We start from the raw sequence: 25,967 nt of genomic DNA on the forward strand, positions 1-25,967 counted from the left end.
GTCCCCTTTGTCCTCATTTCATTCTACCCGCCTACATATCCAACACATCATTCTCCACCACTTCCAACAGGACCCCACCACTAAGCACATCTTCCCCTCCCCACCCTTTCTGCCTTTTACAGGGACCACTCTCACCACAACTCCCTCATTCACTCTTCCCTCCCCACCCATCCCACTCCAGGAACTTTCCACTGCCCCTGCCATTGGTGCAACATCTGCCCCTCCACTACCTATATCCAGGGACCCAAATAGTCCTTTCAGGTGAGACAGCGATTTACCTGCACCTCCCTTAATATCATCTACTGCACTCAGCGCTACAAGTGTGGCTTCCTCTATATTGGCGATACCAAATGCAAGTTAGGTGACTGTTTCACAGAACACCTGCACTTCATCTGTAACTGCGATCTGCATCTCAGTTGCCAGTTACTTCAGCTTCCCCTCCATCACAGATACATTAGTCCTCTGCCTCCTCCACTGCCAGAAGTCCAAGCGCAAACTGGAAAAACACCACCTCATTGTGTGTCTTGGAACCTTGCAGCCTAACAGCATGAACATTGAATTCTCCCACCAAGTAATCCCCACCCTCCACACACCCACCCCTAACCATGCATCTTTTTTTTCTTCCTTTTCCTAGCCTCTTTCTTCTACTTCCCCCCCCCCTTTTTCCCCCTCCTCTCTTTTGACCCATCCCCCAGTGGATCTGCTATTCCCTCCTCCCCCATACCTGCCCATCACCATCTCTTACCTGCATCTACCCATCACCACCTTATGCCCAGCCCACTTGCCCACCTATCACTGCCCTGCCTTTCCTATCTTCAGTCCTGAAGAAGGGTCCTGACCTGAAATGTTGACTGCCTGCTTTTCTCCACGGTTGCTGCCTGGCCTGCTGAGTTCCTCCAGCATTATAGTATTTTACAAGGTGGATAAGACCCAAGGGTCTGATGGGATATGCCCCAGGTTATTGAGACACAAGAGATGAGGTTGCTGGGGCCCTGACCAAGACCTTCATGTCCTCTCTAGCCACAGGCAAAGTCCCAGTGGACTGGCAGGTAGCTAATGTTGTTTCTTTGTTTAAGGGAGGAAATAAGGAATATCCTGCAAGCTATAGATCAGTGAGTCTCATGTCAGTGATAGAAAAAGCTATTGGAGAAGATTCTTAGGGATAGGATTTATGAGCATTTGGAAAACCATGGCCTAATTAGAGACAGTCAGCATGGTTTTGTGCAGGGCAGATCATGTCTTACTAACTTGATTGAGGTTTTTTTTTTCTTTAGGTGGTGCCGAGGGGATTGATGATAGAAGAACTATGGATGTAATCTACATGGATTTTAGTAAAGCATTTGACAAGGTCCCTCATGGTAGGCTCACTCAAAAGATTAAGATGCATGGCATCCATGGTGACTTGGTTGCTTGAATTCAAAATTCGCTTACCCATAGAAGACAGAGGGTAGTGGTCAATGGGACTTATTTTGGTGCTATATATAGATGTGGATGGGTGGGTTAGTAAGTTCACAGATGATACAAAGATTGGTGGCATTGTGGATAGTGTTGAAGATTGCCAAATGATACAGTGAGATATAGATCAGTTGCAAATATGGGCAGTGAAATGGCAGATGGAGTTTAATCTGGCCAAGTGTGAGGTGTGGCACTTTGGGAGATCAAATGTAAAGGGAAAGTACACTGTTGATGATAGGACCCTTAACAGCATTGATGTACAAAGGAATCTTAGAGTCCAAGTCCACTGCTCCCTGAAAGTGACTGCACAGGTTGATAGGGTGGTAAAGGCAGCATATGGCATGCCTGCCTTCATTAGTCAAAGCATTGAGTTCAAGAATCAAGTTATGTTGCAGCTTTATAAAACTCTCCAAGGCCACATCTGGAGTATTGCATTCAATTCTGGTCACCCCATTATTGGAAGGATGTGGAGGCTTTGGACATGCTGCCTTGATTGGAGAGCACGTGCTATGAGGGGAGTTCGGACAAACTTGGGTTCTTTTCTTTAGAGCAGCAGAGGCTGGGAGGAGACCTGAGAAACTTATTATGCAGAGGCATAGATAAAGTAGACAGCGGGCAATTTTTGCCCACAGTCAAAATGTCTAATACTAGAGAGGTTGCATTTAAGGTGAGGGGGCATTCAAAAGCAGATACGCTAGTTTGCTTTTTTATTTAAATATATAAAAAAAGTGATGGGTGCCTGGAATGTGCTGCCAGCTGTGGTAATGGAGACAAACATGATAGGTGGTGTTTAAGAAGCTCTTAAATAGGCACATGAGTGTGCAGAGAATGGAGGGATATGGACACTGTTGGCAGAAGGGATTAGTTCAGTTAGGTATTTAATTACTAGTTTAATTAGTTTGGCACAACATCATGGGCCAAAGGGCCTATTCCTGTGCTGTACTGTTCTATTTTCTAAAGACCAAGATAATGGTCTTTGACCTTTGCAAATGCCTCTGACCAGCCATGTCCAGATTCACAAATTAAATATAATGTCATATAAAAGATGTGGCAGGACACACTCAAAAAGGGGATATATTTAAATTTACATCTAGTCAACCATGCAGAACAGTGAAATAATAACTGCTAAAAATTTTAAATGACAATGCTATCAAATAGAGATAGAAATAGACCAAATAGAAAAGCAAACCTAGTCGTTTACCAAAAGGTAGAAGCATGAGAACATAAAATAAGCCAATGTTCCTTTTGAGAGTACGATTTCTAAAAACGCCAAAGCTGAAAGGTGACAATATGCAACTGTACCAGCAGAAACCAAAACTCTCACCGCTGTTGAAAAATACACACGTTAAAAAAAAATGAGGCTATTAACATCCCATCCAAAAGAATGCATTCATTGTCTCTGTAACAAGATCATTTTTAACTATTTTGTTGCACCTGCGGAGGACTGAGCCTTCAATTGGGCACAGTATCTTTATTATGACTCTTTTTAACAACTATGTCATTGGTGCTTTCCTGGGAAAGCATTCTAACACAAAGCTAGGTAGCAGTTTGTGGAAAACTTGGCACCAGCTTAATTTAATTCTACAATCTAATTATGATAATATTAATGCCATTGCAAAATACATCTTTGGCAAGATAGCTAAGTACTAAACGTTTTATAGATGAATCCCAATATTGCACATTTACGTGAAGATACAACCTGAACAGATTGGCATTGCTATTTATTTTCACAAGTATAGAGATGCAGTGAAAAAACTTGTGCGCCATCCAGACAGATCATACTATACACAAGTACAGAGGTAGTAAAAAGAAAAACAGTAATCTGCCTTTTCTGAAGTGGGATACAAAAAAAAAGCAAGTTGTACAAATAAGATAAAGACTAGAAAGGTAACAAGATTTTCATAAATATTGAGAAATGGAATGGTATAGAACATCAAATCCTGTTAGAGATGTGGCTTCAGACAAATAAAATAATTGAAAAAATTGAAGCGGTAATTAGTGTTCAAGGTGTGGAAGTGTAAAGTTGTCTATTATTGATCGCAGAATGAAAATCTGGATGTTGAGCTGTCATGGAGCAAAGACATTTAAGTGATGGCTCAGTTATACAGAGCTCTTGCTGGATCTGGATTATATACTGTGCCAACTTTAGGTGCCAAGCCTCAAGAAACACAATAGCCTTTGAAAGAGAAAGCAATATTTCAAAAGAATTTTACTTAAGCTTGAGATTATGAACAGGTAGCAAGAAAATTCAAAACAAATTGAGTAGATAAACTATTTCCAAGCAGGAGGAACCTCAACCAAAGGTACATCATTTTAAAATCAAACCATTCAGGCATGAATCAGGATACAATTTTTCCCCCATTGTCAGCTGGAATTCTGGTTCACTTTCAAAGGCTACAAATAAAAGAATCAATTGAAACTTGAAAAACAAAATTGAGAATTGCACATTAGCCAAGTTAACTGATAATACAGATTGGCTGGTAACTGAACAGAATAAGCTTCACAGCCTGGATGACTTATCCCTCTTCCAGTAGGTGCCATGATAATAATGAACTGTCCACATAGTGATCAAGTCAAAGATATTAAAAAAAAACATGAGAAAACATCCTTGATTTGGCTGCAGTTAATATGGAGTTGCATGTCAATGCTGCCATTCAAAGTTTAATTGGTTTCATAGTGAAGATTCAACTGAACTACTCAAACTTCACCTTGTTCATTTTCGTCCATATAACAGTCAAAACAGCCCAACCATGTGGCACCATCACAAAGGGTCATCAGCAACATATCTAGCCAGGTAGACATTTTTCTTTGGTATATCAAAGGATCTGTGCTTTCCAGGAATGGCTGTAGCCAAAATGCCACACATCTATCATGGTATCTATGGTGGAAAGGGCAAACAGTGTACATCATATTCATAAAGCTTATGACAAGGTTGCACAATGTGGACAATTAAGAGTGGAATTGAGCAGAGGCAGAAATAGATCAAAATTGAGCAGTGAGGAGAAAGAGTAAGAAGTCTCTCAGGATCATTGAAAGTGTGTAACTAAGTCTCATAAGGTTCTAACTGGGCTGTTTTATATTCACCACACAGTGTCAATCCAAATAAAGAGTGAGATAATATCCAAATTTGCAGGAAGTATTAGAAGAGGAGGCATAATAAGATTTGAACATACAAGAAAACTCCATGGTAATAAATACAAGTTGATCTAGCAGATAAAAGTGGCAGATATCACTCAATACTAGACAAGTGTGCAGATTAAAAAACAAAGTTGTATTTTGAGTGGTGAACGGATGGGTCAGGATTAAGATGTGCAAGTACACAGTACAGCAGGACCTCAACTTTTTAAAACCATTAAAATAATGCAGAGAATTTAGTGGAAAAGTCATTATGCAATAGGGAAATACTTAAACCTTGATAAGACCTCTGCTGAAATACTTTGTGATAATGTTTTCTGCATTGACCCCAAAATGGCAATCTCAAGGAAGCTTTCTAGCAGGAGCAGCCAAATATGAATGAACAAGCACTTCGAAAAATTAGATGAGATTCCATATGAACCTTTTGGATAAATTTAATCATTATTAATTAATGGTACAAAACAAATAATGGACTATTTTCAACTGTTGGAAAAACTATAACAAGTGGGCAGCTACAAGATGAAGTCATCTACAGCACAGTGGTGCAGCTATTTGTGCTGCTTCTTCACAGCTTCAGGAACCTGGGTTCAATCCTGACCAAGCACCATGTGGAGTTAGTACATTCTGTTACTACGTGGGTTTTCTCTAGGTGATCTGGTTTCTTCTCATCCCAAAGACATGTTGGTAGGTTAATTGGCTAAACTAATTTACTCCTTACTGTAGGTTAATGGCAAAATGAATCAAAGGGGAGTGGATGGGCATGTGCAAGTAAGTTGCACCAGTACAGTATAAAGTGAGAGAAAATGGATCCAATAGAATTGCTCCCGGGAGCTGGCGTAGACTCTGCAGGGCAAATGGCCTCCTGCTGTACTGTTTTGTGTTTATTCACATACAGAAAGAGATACAAATCCAGGAAGACTTAATTTGCGGCAGAGGACACCATGCAGCCTAACATTAATCAATGCCATCCCAAACTAACAAGGAGATAAAACCTTTTTGGCACGAGTTGTCTGATTGTTCCATAGCTGTGATGTGAGGAATACAAAAAGAAATGGATATTTTTCTTTGAATGTAAAGTGCATGGAATTGTAGAGAATTTTGAGGCACTGTTGGATAATACAATTATTAACCCATCCAAAATCTCCCCCCCCCCGTCACTTTTTCAACAACAAAATTAAGGCCCACTCAAAAAGACTACTTAACATTGATCAATTTGATGCTCATCCCATCACTTTGACACTCCCCTTCTCTTGATTTCTTCAGTTTAACCCTGGCACTTCTGTCTTCAAAAATATATTTTATTGCAACAATTTGAAAATACAGGCAATTACCACATTAAGGCCATTAGTGTAAACAGAAATTCACCTTTACAGAATTCATTACCTAAAAATTTAAGATACAGAATAAAATTCACTCTCATGGCTTTTTTTTAAGAAAAGACAGATTTTTTCCAACTTGCATTTCTTGATTAATGTGCTGAAGACATGGCTTCGCATTATGGAGAGAAGAAAGACAGACAAAAATCACAATAGGGACTTTCTCAGGAAAACTGACCTCCCACCCCAACCCTGTCAGGTAACGCAGGGTGGGGGTCCAGTCGTCTGTATATAATGCAGTATATTCATATGTTCCCCTGGCCACTCATGGTACAAGAGAGATCATTCACTTAGTGTGGGATTTATATTAGATCAGCTTGATATCAAGTCTAGTCACTCACTATGCAATTGTCTTTGCATTGTTTTGTATCCTTGTATGCAGTTCTGGTCTATTAATGTCCTGACCTACAACCATCATGGACAACAGCTTGTATTGGAAAACTAACAAGTTTCAGGCAAGTAGAACTGTTAAAAGCACTGGCACTATTCCACACCCATCCCTTCCAATCTATACTGGAAACCCCACCTACAGCAGAGCTCCAAAGATCACACTTATTGCACCAAGTGAAAATATTGCCTCATACTGTGAGTCAGATACTCAGTGCTGGATTTTCCACATTGTGCAAGTATTTAATTACTTGGAGCATCAGGAGGTGGTACCAATAAGCAGCACTGTTAGGGAATGGCAAGATGGATTTACAGGAATGAAGTGAGGGCTGTAGGCAACCTGGATAGCTTTAAGCACACTGGTTACATTCTGACTAAAGGCTCAACACCGAACCCTTAAGTCATTAAGGGCAGATATAGTTACAATAAAAATTTACTTGCAGAATAGTAATACACAACTAAAAGAAATGAACATACCTTCATTCTGCTCAAATTCATCCAACACCTTGTCCAGGTTAAATGCTTCAGCCTGGAAATAGTTCTCCATCTGCTAATATTCACTGCCCTGTACAAAGTTCAGTCTGTCCAAACCTGCCAAAATAAAAGACCATACTATTACCTTTCTTTCAGTGTTGTTCATTTCTATCCTATTCCAAAATGTGTTTGTCATTTGGGAAAACATCCCCCTGTATTTTTGGTTATTCTAGTCAAGTTAAAAGTATCAAAGCAATGCAAAAATCACTTATGCCATTTTATGCTGAATGTGACATCAACTCCCCACCATTCAATTTACACCAAGCATTATAATGCATATTGTACAATTTTAATGTTAATTTAGACCAGGATATCGTCAAGTTATATACGTGACCTAACTAAAACTTAAAGGACTGTTTGACCTTGAATGATGGGACTTCAAAGTTTCCCAGTCTTATATTTAAGTTGAGAATCCAATGGATTTACATTTTAGAATCCATGAAACAGATTCAGTGATAATCAGAATGCTTATTTAAAATGCATTTTTCTCAATGATGTATTTTCACTGGAAAATCTGAAATTGACTACAGCAAATGGTCATGCCAACAAAGTCCAAATTAAATAAATTCTGAACTTCCAAACAGATGAAGTTTTCAAAACAAAATGTGCACTGTGATTTTGAGCTACAGAGTTAGATTCTATAGCACTCAGATTTCTGGATCCATTCTAATTTTATAAAACGTTGAGCCAATGCAAGTACAATTTATTTATATCTGATAATTTGTTTTAATGTAGCTACATTCCTCCTATGGTACAAAACAAAGCAATTTCAAATCTGCCACAAAAAACCCAGGCTCTACAGCAAGAACATGCAAGAAACTAAGTGCCTCAGCTCAATGTAACCTCCTCTGCTCAAACTGAAATCTACCAAAGGCACCTGTAACATCAAATCATCACTGACCTAGGTCCCTGCAGTAACTAATCCCAAAAGCAGCCTTTCAAAATTCACACAAGCTACTGAAATAAAGATAAGTAACCCTCCATCTCTTGTAACTCTTCCTTTAATAGAATCTTATTTTCCCAATATATAGTAATTTTGGTCACCGTCTCCAGCAAACAGATGTAATCAAAAAACAAACCCCAAATCATTAAAGAGCATGACAAATGCACCAAAAAGGATTCCTTCTCCAAAAGAAAGTCTGTTAAAGCCATGACAGAAAACTGCAGGATGCTGGAAAACTGAAATAAACAGAAAATGCTGTAAACACTTAGCAGAACAAGTAGCATCTGTGGAAAGGTCAAAGATCCTTCATCAGAGCTGAAAAAGTGGGAAAATAAGCAGGGCAGAGGGGCAGGTAACTCAGTTTATTTTTTTTAAATATAGATTCTGCTTGAGCAGTTCCATCATCTTATATTTTCACATAGTTTTACAAGTGGCACACAGGTTAGCAGAGTAGTAAAAGGGCATTTGGCACCTTGCCTTCATCGGTCAGGGCACCGAGTACAAGAGTCGAGACATCATGTTATTGGTATATTAACATCACTTGTACCGAGGTACAGTGGAAAAACTTGTCCTGCATACCGATCGTACAGGTCAATTCATTACACAGTGCAGTTACATTGAGTTAGTATGTTGCAACTGTACAAGATGTTGGTGAAACAACAGTTGGATGTTGTGTGCCATTTTGTCGCCTGGGTATACAAAGCAGGTCATTAATCTGGAAAAGGTTCACAGAAATGTTACTGGGACTGGAGGCCTTGAGTTATAAGGAGAAACAGGATACGCTGGAGCTTATTTCCTCTGAAGCATCGGAGGTTGAGGGGTGATCTTACAGAGGTTCATAAGATCATGAGAGACAAATAAAGTGAATAGCCAGTCTTTTCCCCAGGGTAGGGGAGTCCAGAACTAGAAAGGCATAGATTTAAGTGAGAGGGGAAAAATTTAAAGAGGACTTGGGGCAAGCTTCTTTTCCATGCAGAGGGTGGTAGGTATATGGAACAAGCTGCCAGAAGCAGCAGTAGGAGGCAAGTACAATTACAATATTTAAAAAGGCATTTAGACAGGTACATGGATAGAAGAGGTTTAGAGGGATAAGGGCCAAACACCAGGAAATGGGATTAGTTTAGTAATGCAACTTGGTCAGTATGGACCAGTTGGGCCAAAGGGCCTGTTTTTGTGATGTACAACTTCATGTTCAGTAAATCTATGGACCATTGTGCCCTCTTTGCAGTTCCACTGAGATTAAAGGAATGCTGAAAATAAGAATGCAAATACAGCAATAATATATTCTACCATGTCTCTAATAAGCATTAGAAAGCTTTGTCCACTGGAGATGAAATACCAGATTGCTAAAACCCAATTAGTACAAGGAAACTGTGGCTCAGTACCAATGCCCAGAGTTTCTTTACTCTTGTACTAATTGGGTCATTCAGCCTACCTGGTTATCCCAGGGAGGCATAGTCAAGATAACAGTATGGCTTCTGCAGTGAAAACCCAGCCCCAAAATGCCCCTGAAGCTTTGTACCACATCCACTTTTGCAAGCTTTCAGAATAGAGGCTAATGTACTACTTTAAACATTGAGATAGTTATTAAATTTGAAGTAAATGATTAAAATTTAAATGAAAAGCAACTAAATACACAAAATTAAAAACATTAATTTAAAGCAAAATAACTCAGTTTGCCACCCCTTCTGCCTGCTAAAAAGGCAGCTGTACGTTGGAATCCATGACTTCTCCTACCTAATAGATCATAGGATTCCTTGTCTCTTCTGCTGGGGAAACTCGGCAAGAGTTAGCACCAGCACCAAGGTCACAAGGCAGAATAAGTGGTCATTCCAAAAACAAAAATCAGCAAATGCACAATTCCCGAATTGTTGACTTTTAAAAGACTAAGTGTCAGCACTTCCATACAGAACCACCAAGTTTCAAAAATATAAATTCCTGCTATGCAAGACCAATTTTAAAATTTGAAGAATGTAACTGTCAGTTAAAAATTTAATCTTTTGTTACTTTTATACTTATCAGTAATTGTTTGTAGCTTAGTGCAGCATTCCCCCACTGTAGTAAAAATCATAGCAAAAACAGTTCTTCATATTTCCCCAAATTCAGTGTTTCTGAGAAACCACTATTTTAAAATGCAATATTTTCCAATACACAATTTGCACCGAAGACCAAACTGTTGTCAAGCCATCTTACCAAAAGTCAAAACACCACATTATAAAATCAAGTCATGAGAGACAAACTAAATTCAGCTTAACATTAAACCTAATACCTCAGTGTCAATAAAGGGACAATCTTTCTTTAATTCAAGAGCTTTGGGAATGACTAACAAAATAATTTTTTCCCCATCCATAATTCCCTTCTTCAATCTCAAGATTTTGTGATGAAATTATTTGTATGGTACTAAGTATTCCAAAATTTTAATTGTATTTCAAATGAAAGATTGGTAATACATTTCCATGCCACAATAGTTGTAACAATGGTGAAGAACTTCTGGTGATGTTCCCAATGTTGAGAGTGTGTATCTGCCACCAACATTTCCTCAGGCAGTATATTCTAGATTTCAGCCTTGCTCAATGGAAAAAAAACTTCCTCCAATCCTCTCAAATCTCCTACCCCATACATTAAACCTAAACCCCGTCCTTACAGACACCACTAAAGGTTTCTCACTACCATGCTCATTTTCTCTTTCAATCAGGTCCTTCCTGTCTTCTCCACTCCAAGGAAAACAAACCCAGCCTATCCAGACCATCACCAACCTCATCACCTCTGGAGATCTCCCATATGCAGCCTCTAGCCTCAGTTCTCCTACCTTGTACTGCCCATTTCTACCTCCTACCCAAGCTTCACAAACCTAACTGCCCTGGTAGACCCATTGTTTCTCCCTCTTCCTGCCCCACTGAACTCATGTCCTCATCTCAACTCCATTTTGTCCCCTTTGGTCCAGTCCCTTCCAACCTACATCCATGACACTGCATGCTCTCCATCACTTCAACAACTTTCAGTTCCCCAGCCCTGATCGCCTCATTTTTACCATGGACATAGAGTCCCTGTACATTTCCATCCACCATCAGGAAGGCCTTAAGACTCTCTCCTTCTTTCTTGACAGCAGGCCAAACCAGTTCCCCTCCACTGCCACCCTCCTCCATCTGGCAGAACTGCTACTCATCAAAAACTTTTCAGCTCCTCCCACTTTCTCCAAACCAAAAGGTACAGCCATGGGCACCCACATGGGCCCCAGCTATGCCTGCCTTTTTGTCAGCTACATGAAACAGTCCATGTTCCAAGCCTACACCAGTAATGGTCCCCAACTCTTTATCCACTATATTGACGTTGCTTGCTACACCCATGCTGAGCTCATCAATTTCGCCTTCAACTTCCACCCTGCCCTCAAATTTACTTGCTCCATCTCTCCCCATCTCCAGAGACAGATTATCCACTGATATCTCTTACAAACCCATTGACTCCCACAATTACCTTGATTACATCTCTTCTTAACACCACTTGTAAGGATGCTATTCCCTTCCCTCAGTTCCTCCACTTCATCTGTTCTCATGAGGCTTTCCATTCCAGGAAATCTAAGATGTCCTTTTCTCCCCCCAAGTAAACAGGGCTTCCCTTCCACCTCTATCAATGCAGTCCTCACCTGCATTGCCTCCATTTCCTGCACATCTGCCCTCACCACATCTCCTCCCCCACCGAGGGGTTCTCCTCATCCTCACCTACAACCCCACGAGCCTCCACATCCAACGCATCATTGACCGCAACTTCGATCATCTCCAACGGGATCCCACCACCAGGCATATCTTCTCTTCCCTCTTCCCCCCCCCCCCCCCCAACTCTCTGCGAGGATTGCTCTCTCCTCCAATCCCTTGTCCCTCCCCACAAACCACCCTCCTGGCACTCATCAGGCAGCACTTTGGCTGTGAATCTGAGGGCATCATTTATTGCATCCAGTGTAGCCTCCTCTACATCGGTGAGACCCAACGCAGATTGGGTGACAACCTCATTGAGCACCTTCACTCTGTCAGCTGCAACAGCCAGGATCTCTCAGTGGCCAGCCACTTCAATTCTCATTCCCATACTGACATGTCCATCCATGGCCTCCGCTACTGCCACGTTGAGGCCAGGTTGAGGTTAGAAAAGCAGCACCTCATTCTAACTTGGTAGTCTCCAACCTGACGGCATCAACATAGATTTCTAACTTCTGGTAACTACTCCCCTATTTTCCTTCCCCCCGTCCCTTTATTTTCCCTCATTCCTGTGGCCCCCTTCTCTTTCCTCTCCCCCACAATCTGCCCATCACCTCCCTCTGGTTTCCCACCTCCTTCCCTTTATTTCATGGTCTATCAGATTTCTCCTTTCCAGTCCTGATGAAGGGTCGCGACCAGAAACATCGACTGTTTATTTCCCTCCAAAAATGCTGCCTGACCTGCTGTGTTCCTCCAGCATTTTCTATGTGTTGCTCCAGTCTATCCAACCTCTCCTCACGGCTAAAATGCTACACCCCAAACATTATCCAGGTGAATTTCCTCTGCCTCCACTGGTCTACTCATTCCTTCCCACCCACCTCTCCCCATCCTCTGGCATTGTCCTATTATCTCTCACCACCATTCAGGGAGCTAAACAGAAATTCCAGGCAATGCAGAAATTCACATGTCTTCTCCAAGCCGATCAGCTGCATTCTGTGCTCATAACATGGCCTCCTCTACATCAGCGAGACCAAGCATTGACCAGGCGACTGTTTTGTATAGTACCTTAACCCTATCTGCAACAGCCATCTTGAGCTTCTGGCTGCACATCATTTCAACTCCCCCACTCCATTCCCACACCGAACTGTAGTGGTGTTCTTCTAGTTGTGTTTCACCTCTGCTTTCCCCACTCCCACAGTGGAGTGAAACAAGACTAGAAGAACACTACCTCGTATTGCACTTGGGGAGCCTACAACCCAATGGCATACACTGAATTTTCCAATTTCAGGTAACCCTCACCTCCTGTGGTCCTTTCCTTCTTCCACCAGTCCACCCAGGGTCTCTCTCTCTCTTTGCTCACCTTTTCCATCCCTCGCTCCTCCATTACCTAGACTTGTTATCCTCCTTCTGCCCCACCCTGGTTCAATCAGCTACATACCTATCCACCTGGGTTTCTTCTCCTTTGGTTCACCCCTCCTATCCCCTCCCCCACCTGGTTCCATCTGCCCATCATTCCTCCCTTATCTGGTTCCACCTTCCACCTGTAGAAGACAATGGGAAGGGAGCTCTGGTGAACGAAGGGTTACTCTCTCTCTCTCCTGGTAAATAGCTTAAGCCACCTGCTCATGAAGATCAGCACTCCTTATCAGCTAACCTGAGTTTCAAGGCCACAAGAACAGGGTTGTTTGTGACTGTCTGTGAAAGATGTGTTAACTTGTCTGGGACCAATGGTAATGAGAGCTAGTCAAGCATACCCAAATATGGGTATGCCAGTGCAGTAGGTGGACACCCACCAGAGAACAATGTATTTAAGTTTGTTAGCACCCTGTATTCCTTGAGTTGGGCCACATGCAGGGAAGAGCAGCACTGTTGTTTGCTCCTGTGTACCCCTTACTCCTGCTAGCATTAAACAATAAAGGACTTTTTGTACACTCCTTGGTTCTGCTGTTGTCTGATTTATTACATAGCGTGGGTCGACTTCTACACACCCACCAGCCTGTCTCAATGCTTCCCCCCGCCCCCCCCCCATTCCACCCATCACCAATGAGCTTGTCTCACCCCTCCCTCTCAACCCTAATGCTGGGTCTCAACCCAAAACATGAACCTTCTCTTTGCCTCCACAGATGCTGCTTGACCTGCAGAGTTATTTCAGATGTTTGTCTTTTCGCTCCTCTATACACTCTAGTACGACCCGGGTTCAATTCCCGCCACTGGAGTTTATACATTCTCCCCGGGTGTGTGGGTTTCCTCCAGGTGCTCCAGTTTCCTCCCACATTCCAAAGACGTACAGGTTAGGAAGTTGTGGGCATGCTATGTTGGCGCCGGAAGCATGGCAACACTTGCAGGCTGCCCCCAGAACACCATGCAAAAAGCTGCATTTCACTGTTTTGATGTACATGTGACTAATAAAGGCATCTTATCTTATCTAAAGATATATCTTAAAAAAAAAATCACATCCTTGCTACACAGTACTCAAGCTGTAGCCTAACTAACGTTTTATATATTTGCAGTATAGACCAAGTGGAAAAGGATTGTTTCATTTAAACTGGGAGTGAAAGAAATGGGCAATAATGCAAAATAAGTCTATTGGTGGCTAAAAATGGAGAGATAATCTATTCAATGCTGATAGGGTGCAAAGGATAATTATCTTTCTTCTGGGAGTACAGTGAAAGCACAAAACAGATGTGATCAGGGGTCCATGTGGAGGTTAGGATGGGGTGCTGGAGGGAAATACACATTTGAAAAAAAAGGGAAATATACTGGAAGGTGGAAATTTCAGATGACATGAAAGAAACAGCTACTGGGAGAAAATAGAGACCTCCTTACATAGAAAAGAATGAAAGGGCAGTGCAGTCAAGTTGACTGAAAGTTAGAGACTGACTACATGAAGCCAAAGACATAAGAGAGACAGAAATGAGGTGAAGTCAAAGTCATTTTCCCCCCATTGTGAAAATGACAAATAGAGGGCCAAAGGGCCTGTGGCTATGTTGTACTATGTTCTAAGCAGGGTTGAAATGAGAGCAAATGCAATCAGTCTCCAACTTCCCTCTCCACTTCAGAAAGTAGGCGAGCAACCAGTATTCACTCCAACCTTATGACTTGCAAAGATTGATTACACCCACCTCTATCTTGTTTCTTGCAAGGATTCCATTCCTTTCCTCCAAGTTTCTAAATCTGTCTCATTAGTTCTGAACATGCCATCTTCTTAGTATTTCCAAGTCTGTTTTTTCCTCTCAGCCATGGATTCCCCTCCAACACTTAGTAACATAGAACAGTACAACACAGGAACAGGCCCTTCAGGCCCCCCCCCCCCCCCACATTGTGCTAAACTAATTAAGCTAGTAATTAAAAGCCTACAAAACTAGTCCCTTCTGCCTACACAAGTCCATATCCTTTCATTCTCTGCATATTCATGTGCCCAATAGCCTCTTAAACAGCTCTATCGTATTTTCCTCCACTACCATCCCTGGCAGCACATTCCAAGCATCCACCACTACAAAAAAATCTTACCCCCCTCTCACCATTAAATGCAGGCCCTCTAGTATTAGACATTTTGACCCTGAGAAAAAGTTGTTGGCTGTCAACTCTATCTATGCCCCTCAATCTTATAAACTTCTATTAGGTCTCCCCTCAGACTCCACCGCTGCAGAGAAAACAACCCAAGTCCATCTAACTTCTCCTCGTAGCAATGCCCTCTAATTCAGGCAGCATCCTGGTAAACCTCTTCTGCACCCTCTCCAAAGCCTCCACATCCTTCCTATAATGGGGCAACCCGAATTGAATGCAATACTCTAGATGTGGCCTTAGAGTTTTATAAAGCTTCTTGAACCAATGCCTTGACTAATAAAGGCAAGCATGCCATATGCCTTCTTTAATACCCTATCACCTTGTACAGTCACCTTCAGGGAGTTATATACTTGGACCCAAGATCCCTCTGAATATCAACACTTAAGGGTTCTGCCATTAACTGTGTACTGCCCCAATACATTTGACCTCCCAAAGTGCAACACCTCACATTTGGCTGGATTAAAACACCATCTGCCATTTCTCTGCCCATACCTGCAATTGATCTATATCCCATTGTATCCTTTTACACTATCCACAACGCCACCAATCTTTGTATCATCTGCAAACCTACTAACCCACCCATGTTTTCATCCAAGTCTCAAATGTTCTTCAGTGGGAATTTGTCAAACACTTTACTAAAATCCACGTGGACAACATCCACAGCTCTACCCCCAATCATCTTCGTCACCTCCTCAAAAAACCTCAAGTTATTAAGGAAAGATTTTCCCTGCACAAAGCCATGCTGACTGCCCCTAAGCCATGGTTTTCCAAATGTTCATAAATCCTATATCCCCCAAGAATCCTCTCCAAAAGCTTCCCTACCACTGACTTAAGACTCACCAGTCTATAGTTACCAGGATTATCCCCATTTCCCTTCTTAAACAATGGAAGGACATTAGCTACTTGCCAGTCCTCTAACCTCACACTATTTAGCAATTAAACCCACTCTGAACTACAATCCACCACATGGCTTCAAGAAACATTATGATCCCACCACCCTTGCCTCATCAATTCCAATAGTGGTGATAGAGCTTGGACTGAAAATGCAATCAAAACAAGTAACTTATTCAAAGATCCAAAAAGGTAAAGTTTTATCAGGCTCAAAAGGGGAATTCTAGCACTGCACAACAGGGTCACTTAAATGGACAATAGCTAATTAACCCCACCCCCACATTCTGTGAATGCAGTAACATAGATCAATTAATCAACGACTGATCAAGACATCTTGCTCCCAATACACAGAAATGTCTGTGATAAACTCACTTTCCACAAAGGCCATGCCATCCATGGCTTACAAAACCTCAAACTCAATTCATTGATAATAAGGTATCCAAGTAAAAAAAAACTTGCATTACTACAGGCAAGGCAGAAAAATTGCTAATTAATACAATGAACAAGTTTTAATCATTCAGAATTACAATTTGACATCGGCTGGAGCTTTAATACCAAAACCTAGTTTTAAAATGGCCCACCACATTCTAGTCTCAGCTGTGTCGTGAGATTTTCCTCTCATTAGAAAGTTCTAAAGGATAGTTAGAAGACAAAGGAGAAAGAAAATAAAGACAAGGTACTTTTCTTGGTAAGGGGGCAGAGCAAAAGAGAATACATAAGGGGCAAAACCAATAAATGTGTACCTGGATTTTCAGGTGGTGTTCGATAAGAAAAGTTAATCAATGACATTAGAGCACAAAGAATTGGGAACCAGTGGGGCTAATATACCAGCAATAATTGGGAATTGAATATCAGACAAACACCAAAGAGTAGAAGTAAATTTACTGTGTGCAGTTCTGGTCACCACGCTACAGGAAGCACATGGAGAATTTGGAAAGGGTGCAGGAGAAGTTTACCAAGATGTTGTCTGGAATGGAGAGTATTAGCTATAATGAGAGGTTAGACAAACTTAGATGGTTTTCTCTAGAGTGTCAGATAGATAGTCAAAGCCTTTTTCCCCCAAGGGTGGAAATGACAAACGCAAGAGGGCATGGGTTTAAGGTGAGAAGGGGACAATTTAAGGAGGTTTGCAAAGCAAGAATTTTTTTATTGCACAGTGGCATGTGCCTGGAACGTGCTACCAGGGGAAGTGGTAGAAGCAGATAAAACAACAACATTCAAGAGGCATTTAGACAGACACGTGAGCTGGCAGTAAATAGAGGGATACAGACCATGTGGAGGGGCAGATGGGATTAGTTAGCTAGGCTGACTATGATGCCAAAGGCCTGTTCCTTTACTGTTCTGTTCTAAATTTTAAATAGATTGTTCTAGGCTTGGCCAGCTGGGATTGGTGCTCATTCCCCAGCTTTTCACAATATCTATCAACAATTTGAATGAAGGAACCAAACAGCATATGTTCAAGTATGCTGACCTAACTAATGGGACTGCAAGCATGGAGGAAGTAAAAGTAGCCTTCAAGACTATGTGAACAAGCTGAGTAAGAAACAGCAGGTGGAAAAATTGGTAGATGGAGGTTATCTGCTTTGGTGCATATGGAAGAAAAGTGGAACATTTGTTAAATAGTGAGAGACTGAGTATTGATATTCAAAAGGAATCTAGTTGCATTCGTACACAAATGACTGAAAGGTGTTGTGCAGGTGCCACAATAAAGGTAAATACAATGTTAATCTTTATTTTAATACAGCAGTAAAGAGGGTGTATTGCAATTGTACAGAGGTCTTTGAGAGAAGTCGTCTGCATTCTTATGTACAGCTTTGGCATCCTTAAAGGATGTTCTTGCCACGAAGGAATGCAACGAAGATTCATTAAGTGGTTTCCAGGGAAAGAGTTTGCAAAGTTTTGTTAAATTAGGACTAAATTCTCCAGAGTTCAGAAGAATGAGGAGATCTCAATAAAACCAATACAATTCTTAAAGCACTTGAGAGGATAGATGCAGGGAAGATGTTTCCCCATGCTGAGGAGTAGTGAGAGGGGGCAGAGCTTCAGAATTAAGGGCAAGCCGAATGAAGAGAACTTCCTTCACACAGGATGGTGAATCTTTGGAATTCTCCATCCTCAAGGGCTGGGTTGTTGTATACCTTAAAAAAACAGATAGATAGTTGCATGCATATTGAGTCAAGATTTATGGGGATAGTGCTGAAAAATGACACTCAGGTAAAAGACTGGTCATTATCTTGAAAGTCAGAGCCAGCGTGAAGAGCCAGAAGGTTTCTAACGTTATTGTGTTCTTATGACAAAATATCTGATGAGAGAATAGGAAATAGAATTATGGCATTGAAGTCTACATAACAGTACTCATCTTCAAACCCCACTTGAGGTCTGACCATTTACTCTCAGTTAATACATTTAAGCTCTAAGATAACATCCCATGTACAAACCAGAAATTACATTTATGAAGGTAGAATGTAATCACAGGACATTCACCTACGGGCCACCAACAAGATTCCAAATATTGTTATCAGCACCACTTTTAAATATCTCACTGGGAGACCACAATCAATAGAGATGAGAAACCTCATCTCCTCCTCACTGACCAACACAAGCACACCTCATGGCTACCTGGTCTAGTTTCTCTCTACCTAGAACTGTGTGGCTAAGCATAGCTCCAATGCCATCTACAAATTTGCCAATGACACCACTGTTGTTGGCAGAATCACAGATGGTGACGAGGTGTACAGGAGTGAGATAGGCCAGCTGATTGAATCATAACAACAATATTGTGCTCAACATCAGCAAAGTGAAGGAACTGATTGTGGACTTCAGGTGGGGGAAGTCAGGCGATCTAGCACCAGTCATCATTGAAAGGGTCAGCAGTGGAAAAGGTGAGCAGCTTCAAGTTCCTGGGTGTCAACGTCTTGGAGGATCTATCCTGGGCCCAGCACAATGATGTAACCACGAAGGCAGCACACCAGTGCTACTTAGAAGTTTAAGGAGATTTGGCAGGTCATCGAAGACTCTGACAAACTTTTAAAAGATGTACTGTGAAAGACATTCTGACTGGTTGCATTGTGACCTGGTATGGGAACTCTAATGCACAGGACCACAGGAGACTACAGAGTGGAGGATGCAGCCATCACAGTACAGCTCTCCCCACCATCAAGGACACCCACAAGAGGCAATGTCTCAGAAAGATGACATCCATCATCAAGGACCCTCACCATCTGGGACATGCCCTCTTCTCAATGCTGCCAGCAGACAGCAGGTACAGGAACCTGAAGGTTCAACAACAGCTTCTTCCCTATGCCATCAGGTTCTTGAACCAACCTGAAAGGGCCCAATTCTACCTCAACTATACATTTCCTTTAACTTGCACTGTCATTGTTATTTGTTTTGTGTCATGCAAGTTGTGTATAATTTGTGAATTTATTTATATTCATGTTTTTAATCTACTGCATTGCTGCAAATTTTTGTGGCATTTATACTCTGGTTATGCATGCCCACGACAATAAACTTGAAAATGAACTTAATTCACATTCTAAATAGAAGCAGTCAAGAAATGATCCTGTCTCCTGCAAACAAGTCCTAGGATAATGAAGAAGGTGGGTTTTGATGCAAGAAGAAACAGATTAGCATCTGGCAGGTACCATAACATAAACAACGAGAAGCTTGATGCATTCAGACAGAAAGCAATTCAAAACTATACTGGGTCACATCTTCATGGCAGTTGAGGGTTAAGGACCAGGGCTTTTAGGTCTTGAATCTCTAGCTTTATCCAATATCAAGGATATTGTCACAGTAAATTGGCCAGAACTTACCAAGGAAAGACAAAAATGCAATATTTAATAGACCATTTTACATAATCTGCATAATGTCTATAGGTCAGAAATCATGATCAAAGGGAGGTGGCTGCAAATCAGGAATTCAGCAAGCCATTTCCCCCAAGGCAAAAGAACATTTTGATTCAAAACAAAATCTTTTGAAAATGCACTAAAAGGATGTCACAACAAAAGTAGAAAACCACATACAAAAAAAAGAGGCTCTCAATAGGACCAGTGCTAAACACAGGACTTTCTAAAGATATGAACCTATGTAGACTACCAAAGAACTACCAGAATTAGAATCAAACAGTATTATCTTCTAGCCAGGGCCACACCTATTATAAAAAATAACCAAGATAAGTCACATTCAGTTGCTATTTATAAAGTTATCGCCAAACAATAGCTGCCAGAATTTGAATCACATTGTAGGCATGTTGTGTTCAACAAGCAACAGAGATTAAGCAAACCAGCAAAACAAATCTACTGGGGTCAACTATTAAGATCAAAGTACTTGTCAAAAATAAAGTTTTTTTAAAAAAGCCAGTTTTATCCAAAGATATGACAAGTTTAGCCAATGAACAAAATCATATAGACCCAATTCCCCAGGTTTGATAGTTTATATAGATTTAAATAACTTGAGGGTAGCAGTAAAAGCACTAATTTATTTGGATTTTGTAAAAAGGGCACAAGCAAGACAAGGAAATTTTACGTTCATGAGAATTCCAACTTAAAAGGGATTAAAAGAATTTCATGGCAATATAATCATAGATCCTGATTTGGAGCTTTCACTGTTTATTCCCTATCTATGGCTCCAAATGCTGGTATAAGCAACTGCATGTTTGGAGTACTTTCACAAAAATGCAACAATTCAAGAAGCTGGATCATCATCTTCAAGGATAAAGAAAGACAAGCAATAAATGCTGGCTTTTCCTGTGTCATTCACATCATGAGTGCAAATAAAATAGAAACAAGCCACATGGTCCACAGTCATTCTGGGCCTCAGTCTTCATGCATCAGTGTAACCTTTTCATCACTTCCTCACTGCTTACTAAAAGTAATTTTAAAAAGATTTATTTAGGATAACTAGATTGTTTCAAGTTCTCCATTTGTTTTCTTGGAGACTTACTCATCTTACCAGTCTCTAGTTTTGCTCTCCTCCACGGGTATAAGCACTGTCCATTCTATCAAAATATTTAATGGCTTTTAATATTGTCTAGTCACCTTCAATCGTCAAGAGACCCATTTATGAATCTTTCATTGGTAGGTTCAACCTCTAACATCACTCTTGCAAATCTCTTCTGCACCCACTCGAGTGGTATTGTACGCAGAACTCTTAAAGTCCAACCCAGTTTCATTAATTTAGCCAACTTCTTTCCCACTGAACCTGCTGCTTGTCTTTTTAATGCCCTTATTAACCCACACCACTATTTTAACTTATTTTGCTTTAAATCTCCAGATCCTTTCACCTACACCCCAAATATCATTTCCAAGATAACAATCCAAATTTTCTAATCTGTTCTACACCTTAAACATAGCTAGGTTAAAAACTTGTCAATTAAATACCCATTCTGAAAATGTATCAATATGAAACCTCTTATTAGCCTCCCATTCCACAACTTGGTATGCACAAATTTAGAAAAATATTTTAGTTCTGAAAGGACAAATTGTTCAAGAAATTATCAACAAGTGCAGACCCTGCAATGAATCTTGCCTTCTTCCACCTGCTGCTATTAATTGTTACCTTTTACTTTACTGCTTGCTGTGTCTTAAAACCAACTACTCATTTTGTTACCTGTCCCCCAAACCCTACAGCACCACCTTAAGGCCTTTGAGAAATCTAATTCTATTTCTGTACCCTTCCTAATATCCCTGCAAAATGCCAGATATTTCTCAACATCAGGACTCAGTACAAAAGAACATGATGGAGCCAATGTTATTTCTTCACAAAGAGTAAATGCCATCAGAAGGCAAAACATTGGCAAGATTAAAATAACAACTGTTTCTTCTGTGTAGTCTGTATGAAAATTTGAGTATGTAGTTCAAATGAGGACTACTTTAAGACAAAATAGATAACTCAATTCTCTTTAAATTTTACATTGACCACTTGAAAATCTGTTGGAACCCCATAAACAGTAAAGAGGTTCAATTTGATAAGTTTAATTTTCCCATATATTTATTTTAATTATACTCCAACCTGAACCACTAAAATAATATGCCCACTTGACAGAAACTTAACAGCACTGCTTTTATTCAATGATTAAAATGTGAATCACAAGAAAATACGAGGCAGCCACTTGGTCATTCAAATCTGCTGCACTTTCGATATGATCATGGCTGGTCTGCCACAGACCACATCTCCTCTTCTGTGCCTATTCCACATAAAAAGCCTTTAAACACCCCTACAACCCTTTGGAGTAGTTAATTCCACAGATTCACTACACACTGCAAGAAGAAATTCCTACACACTTGTGTTTTTTAAATGACCACCTCTATCTTGATACAGGATCTTGACCCGAAATGTCAACTATCCCTTCGCCTTCACAGATGCTGTTCAACCCACCAAGTTCCTATAGCAGCTGGTTTCTTGGTCAAGATTCCAGCATCTGCAGTCTCTTGTGTCTCCTCATCTTTTATGTGTTCTTGTTAAAGACTTGCCCACTACTGAAAACATCAACATCTAGCCTGTTTTATGTTTCAATAAGATTCACTGAAACTCCCAAGATGACAGATTCAATATCTTCAGCTGCTCATGACAGGACAAATGTTTAAATGGTTCTGTGTTTTTCTACGCAATTGCTTCAAACAAAAAATTGAGACTTTTCTTTCTAATGAGTTTCAGGGAGTTTTATTCTTTTCATGTTGAAGTAATGTCTTTTAAAATGAGGAAAATTGGTGAAACAATTACTTTTGCCAATAGCATAGTGAAATTTGCACCAGCTGAAATAATCGCTAAAAATATTACTTCACTAATTTTTCATTTCAGATAAGGAAAATTAAATTTAGCCCGCATTCAGGCTTAGAAAAACACTTCCTGTTTAAAACAAATACAGACAGACCGAGGGTTACTCAAGGGTTCCATTCCTGAGAATGGTCCATAAACTGATTTAAAACCCAAGTCAGAAAGGAACAATATCAATGAGGGTCAACAAACATGAACATTTATTTACTGCCTTCCCCTGTGTAGTTACAATGGGGATTACAATGTTTATCAATAGAAGAGATTTGCCTTATCAGTTTCCAAAGCAAATCTCTTAAGCGGGCTCCCACTGAACCAGCGGTTACATTGGTAGTTGATTTATTATTGTCACATGTACTAAGATACAATGAAAAACTTTTGCATACCATCCATCAGATCATTTCAAAAACAAGTAAATCGATGTACTACAAAGGGAAAGCAATAACAGAATGCAGAATATAGTGTTAGTTACAGAGAAAGTGCAGTGCAGATGGACAACAATGTGCAAGGGCCATGACAAGGTAGATCGTGAGCTCAAGAGTTCATCTTTATCGCCCAATATGTCTGTTCAAGAGTCTTTAACAGCAGGACAGAAGCTGTCCTCAAGCCTGGTGGTGCATGTTTTCAAGCTTTTGCATCTTCTACCTGATGAAAAGTGGGGGAGGGAGTAGAGAGAAGTCCTGGGTGGGAGGGGTCTTTGATTATGCTGGTTGCTTTCCCAAGGCAGCAGGAAATGTAGACAGAGTCCATGGGCCCGGGGGGGGGGGGGGAGAGAGGGTCGGTGGTGGTGTGCAGGAGAGAAAAAGAGGCTGGCTTTTGTGATGGACTGAGCTGTGTCCACAATTCAGTGCAATTTTTTGTCAATATATCTGTTTGGTTACTACAGGGAGGTTATACTTAAAACAGGTGATTTTTTTTTAAATTGTCTTTTGAATTAACTAGCTGCTACTGCTATTCCACAATGCCTGAAGATGTTTGCATTTAACTGACTTTCCCATTCTTGAAAAATGCTTTAAAAATCTTATGGGAGAATTTGCAATCATATTTCTGCAAGTCAGATCTTCCATAACTTGCGAAGCCCCTGTATGCAAGTTCATGTGACAGTGCTTGATGGCGTGAATGGCCCCCTACTCTTCTATAATCATCCTGTGCAATAATTCCATGAAGTGTGATAAATACACTATGGGGCTCTCCATCATTATCAGCATTCTAGATGTGTTTTTCATGAATGGCACAACAAAATCAATCCAAGTTCCCTGTAGATAAGATATCTTTGTTAGTCATATGTACATCGAAACACACAGTGAAATACATCTTTTGTGTAGTGTGTTCTGGGAGCAGCCTGCAAGTGTCACCACGCTTCCAACACCAACATAACATGCCCACAACTTCCTAACCCATACATCTTTAGAATGTGGGAGGAAACTTGAGCACCTGGAGGAAACCTACACAGACATGGGGAGAAAGTACAAACTCCTTACAGACAGTGGCTGGAATTGAACCCAGGTCACTGGTGCTGTAAAGCATTACGCTAACCGCTATAAGTGGCACTTATCTGTCCTCATGGGGATCAAGGAGAGGGTCACAATGAAGAAAATACCAGAAGTATCAATATACTAACCATTTTTAGCAAGCACTTGTATAAATAAAATGCAAGTTCATAACTTAATACACTGAACTCCACCAATTCTAGTGGAAGATTACAGACATTGCCAAAATACCAACCAGCATGAATAGTTATTTACTAGAATGCTCTTTTGGAAGCAAAGGGAGGCATTCTCCAATACAGAGAACACCAGTAATATGTTTCGAAATTATCAGGGGATAAAATAATTACCTTGTAAATCTTTTCACATGACTGCAGAGTTGCAACTTTGGTGAAACTTCAGGCTTCAAAAACAACACTTAAATTCAATTAATTAGAATTGCATACTCTGAATAAATAGGTAACAATATGAAAGCAAACTCTGAACTGACTGTATCAAATACTTCATACAACTTAACCAAAAATTTTCACCATTTCCACTCAAGTTCTTGTTCTGTAATTTAAAAAAACACAAGTATTTTCCCCACACTTGACAATGCAGTATCTGCAATTACTTCTACAGCTTATAAAGCTAGTGTACTTGTAAAGTAGTAAATAAGTGCCATGCATCAAGTCCTATTACCATCTTTGGTTACACTTCATATACATTTAATTGCCTTGATTTTCTCCAAATTAAAACACATTTGGAAAAAGAATGACAATTTCAATGGTTGCCAGGAAACAAATTTAAGATGCATGCATTACAGAAACATTTTTTTTAAGTTTAAAAAAAAGGAAAGTGTTTTTTTTAAAAAAGAGAGCTACAGAATAATGCTGAATATGTGAAATAAAAACAGAAAATACTCGAAAAACAGAGTCAGCAAGTCTGACAGTATCTGTGGCAAGAGAAAAGGCTACATTTCAAATCGAAGACACTTTGTCTGAACTGGGAAAGGGAGGAAACAAGTTACATTTAAAATGTTTTATTTTACAACTAAAGCATTCCTTTGTGTTCTCTCTCTCCAATTTCCCTCATTAACCATCAACCAGATTATTTAAACAGTTTATCCCCATGGCAACCTTGGCTTCACCCTATTTGTTCTATCCTTCCCCTACCTACTCTGCAACTTAAAACTCCAAGCTCCCTCCCAGTTCTGATGAAAGGTCTCCAATCTGAAAAGAAAACTGTTTCTTGATCTGCAGATGGTGACTTACTTGGTCAGTGCTTCCAGAATGGTCCCATAAGTTTAGCTATTTTATTCAAATGAGTTTCCACAAATCTTTAACCACCAATTAATTATATGCTAGGCAGGAGGTACTTTGTCAGTAAATCTGAAATAATTTTTATTTTTGTGTGAAGGAATGAACATTCTCAAAAAAAAAACTTAATTGAGACAATTCAAACTGCAAAATGTGGATTCACATTTACATAGTCCATCAATAAAATTGAGATGCTATGACCAAATCAAAGAAAAATATACAAAAAGGAAGAAAAATAAAACCAGAAGATCATATGTATACCAGTTTCTGTGAAACAGCACCAATTCTATCAAAAGTTGCAGCCCAAAATGCATCTTACAATAAAATGCTTACTGCCTGGCAGATCATAAAGTACAGTGGTTATATGTGGAGAAAAGCACTTCTGTACAAACATGGGCCAGAGAGCTGGTGTTCAAACCTCGATCTGTATA

General features: G+C 40.3%; 1 protein-coding gene across 1 annotated transcript in view; it reads right to left on the reverse strand.

Moving 5' to 3' along the window:
• Positions 1–25,967, reverse strand: part of LOC127568351 (zinc finger FYVE domain-containing protein 9-like) — a 101,591-nt gene that overhangs the window by 70,570 nt on the left and 5,054 nt on the right. Inside the window, exon 2 of the mRNA XM_052011992.1 lies at positions 6,831–6,944. Coding sequence (XP_051867952.1) covers positions 6,831–6,900 — 70 coding nt within the window. The 5' untranslated portion in view covers positions 6,901–6,944. The remainder of the gene's footprint in view (positions 1–6,830; positions 6,945–25,967) is intronic.

The sequence above is a fragment of the Pristis pectinata genome, chromosome 3, assembly GCF_009764475.1.
Source record: "Pristis pectinata isolate sPriPec2 chromosome 3, sPriPec2.1.pri, whole genome shotgun sequence".
NCBI lineage: Eukaryota > Metazoa > Chordata > Chondrichthyes > Rhinopristiformes > Pristidae > Pristis > Pristis pectinata.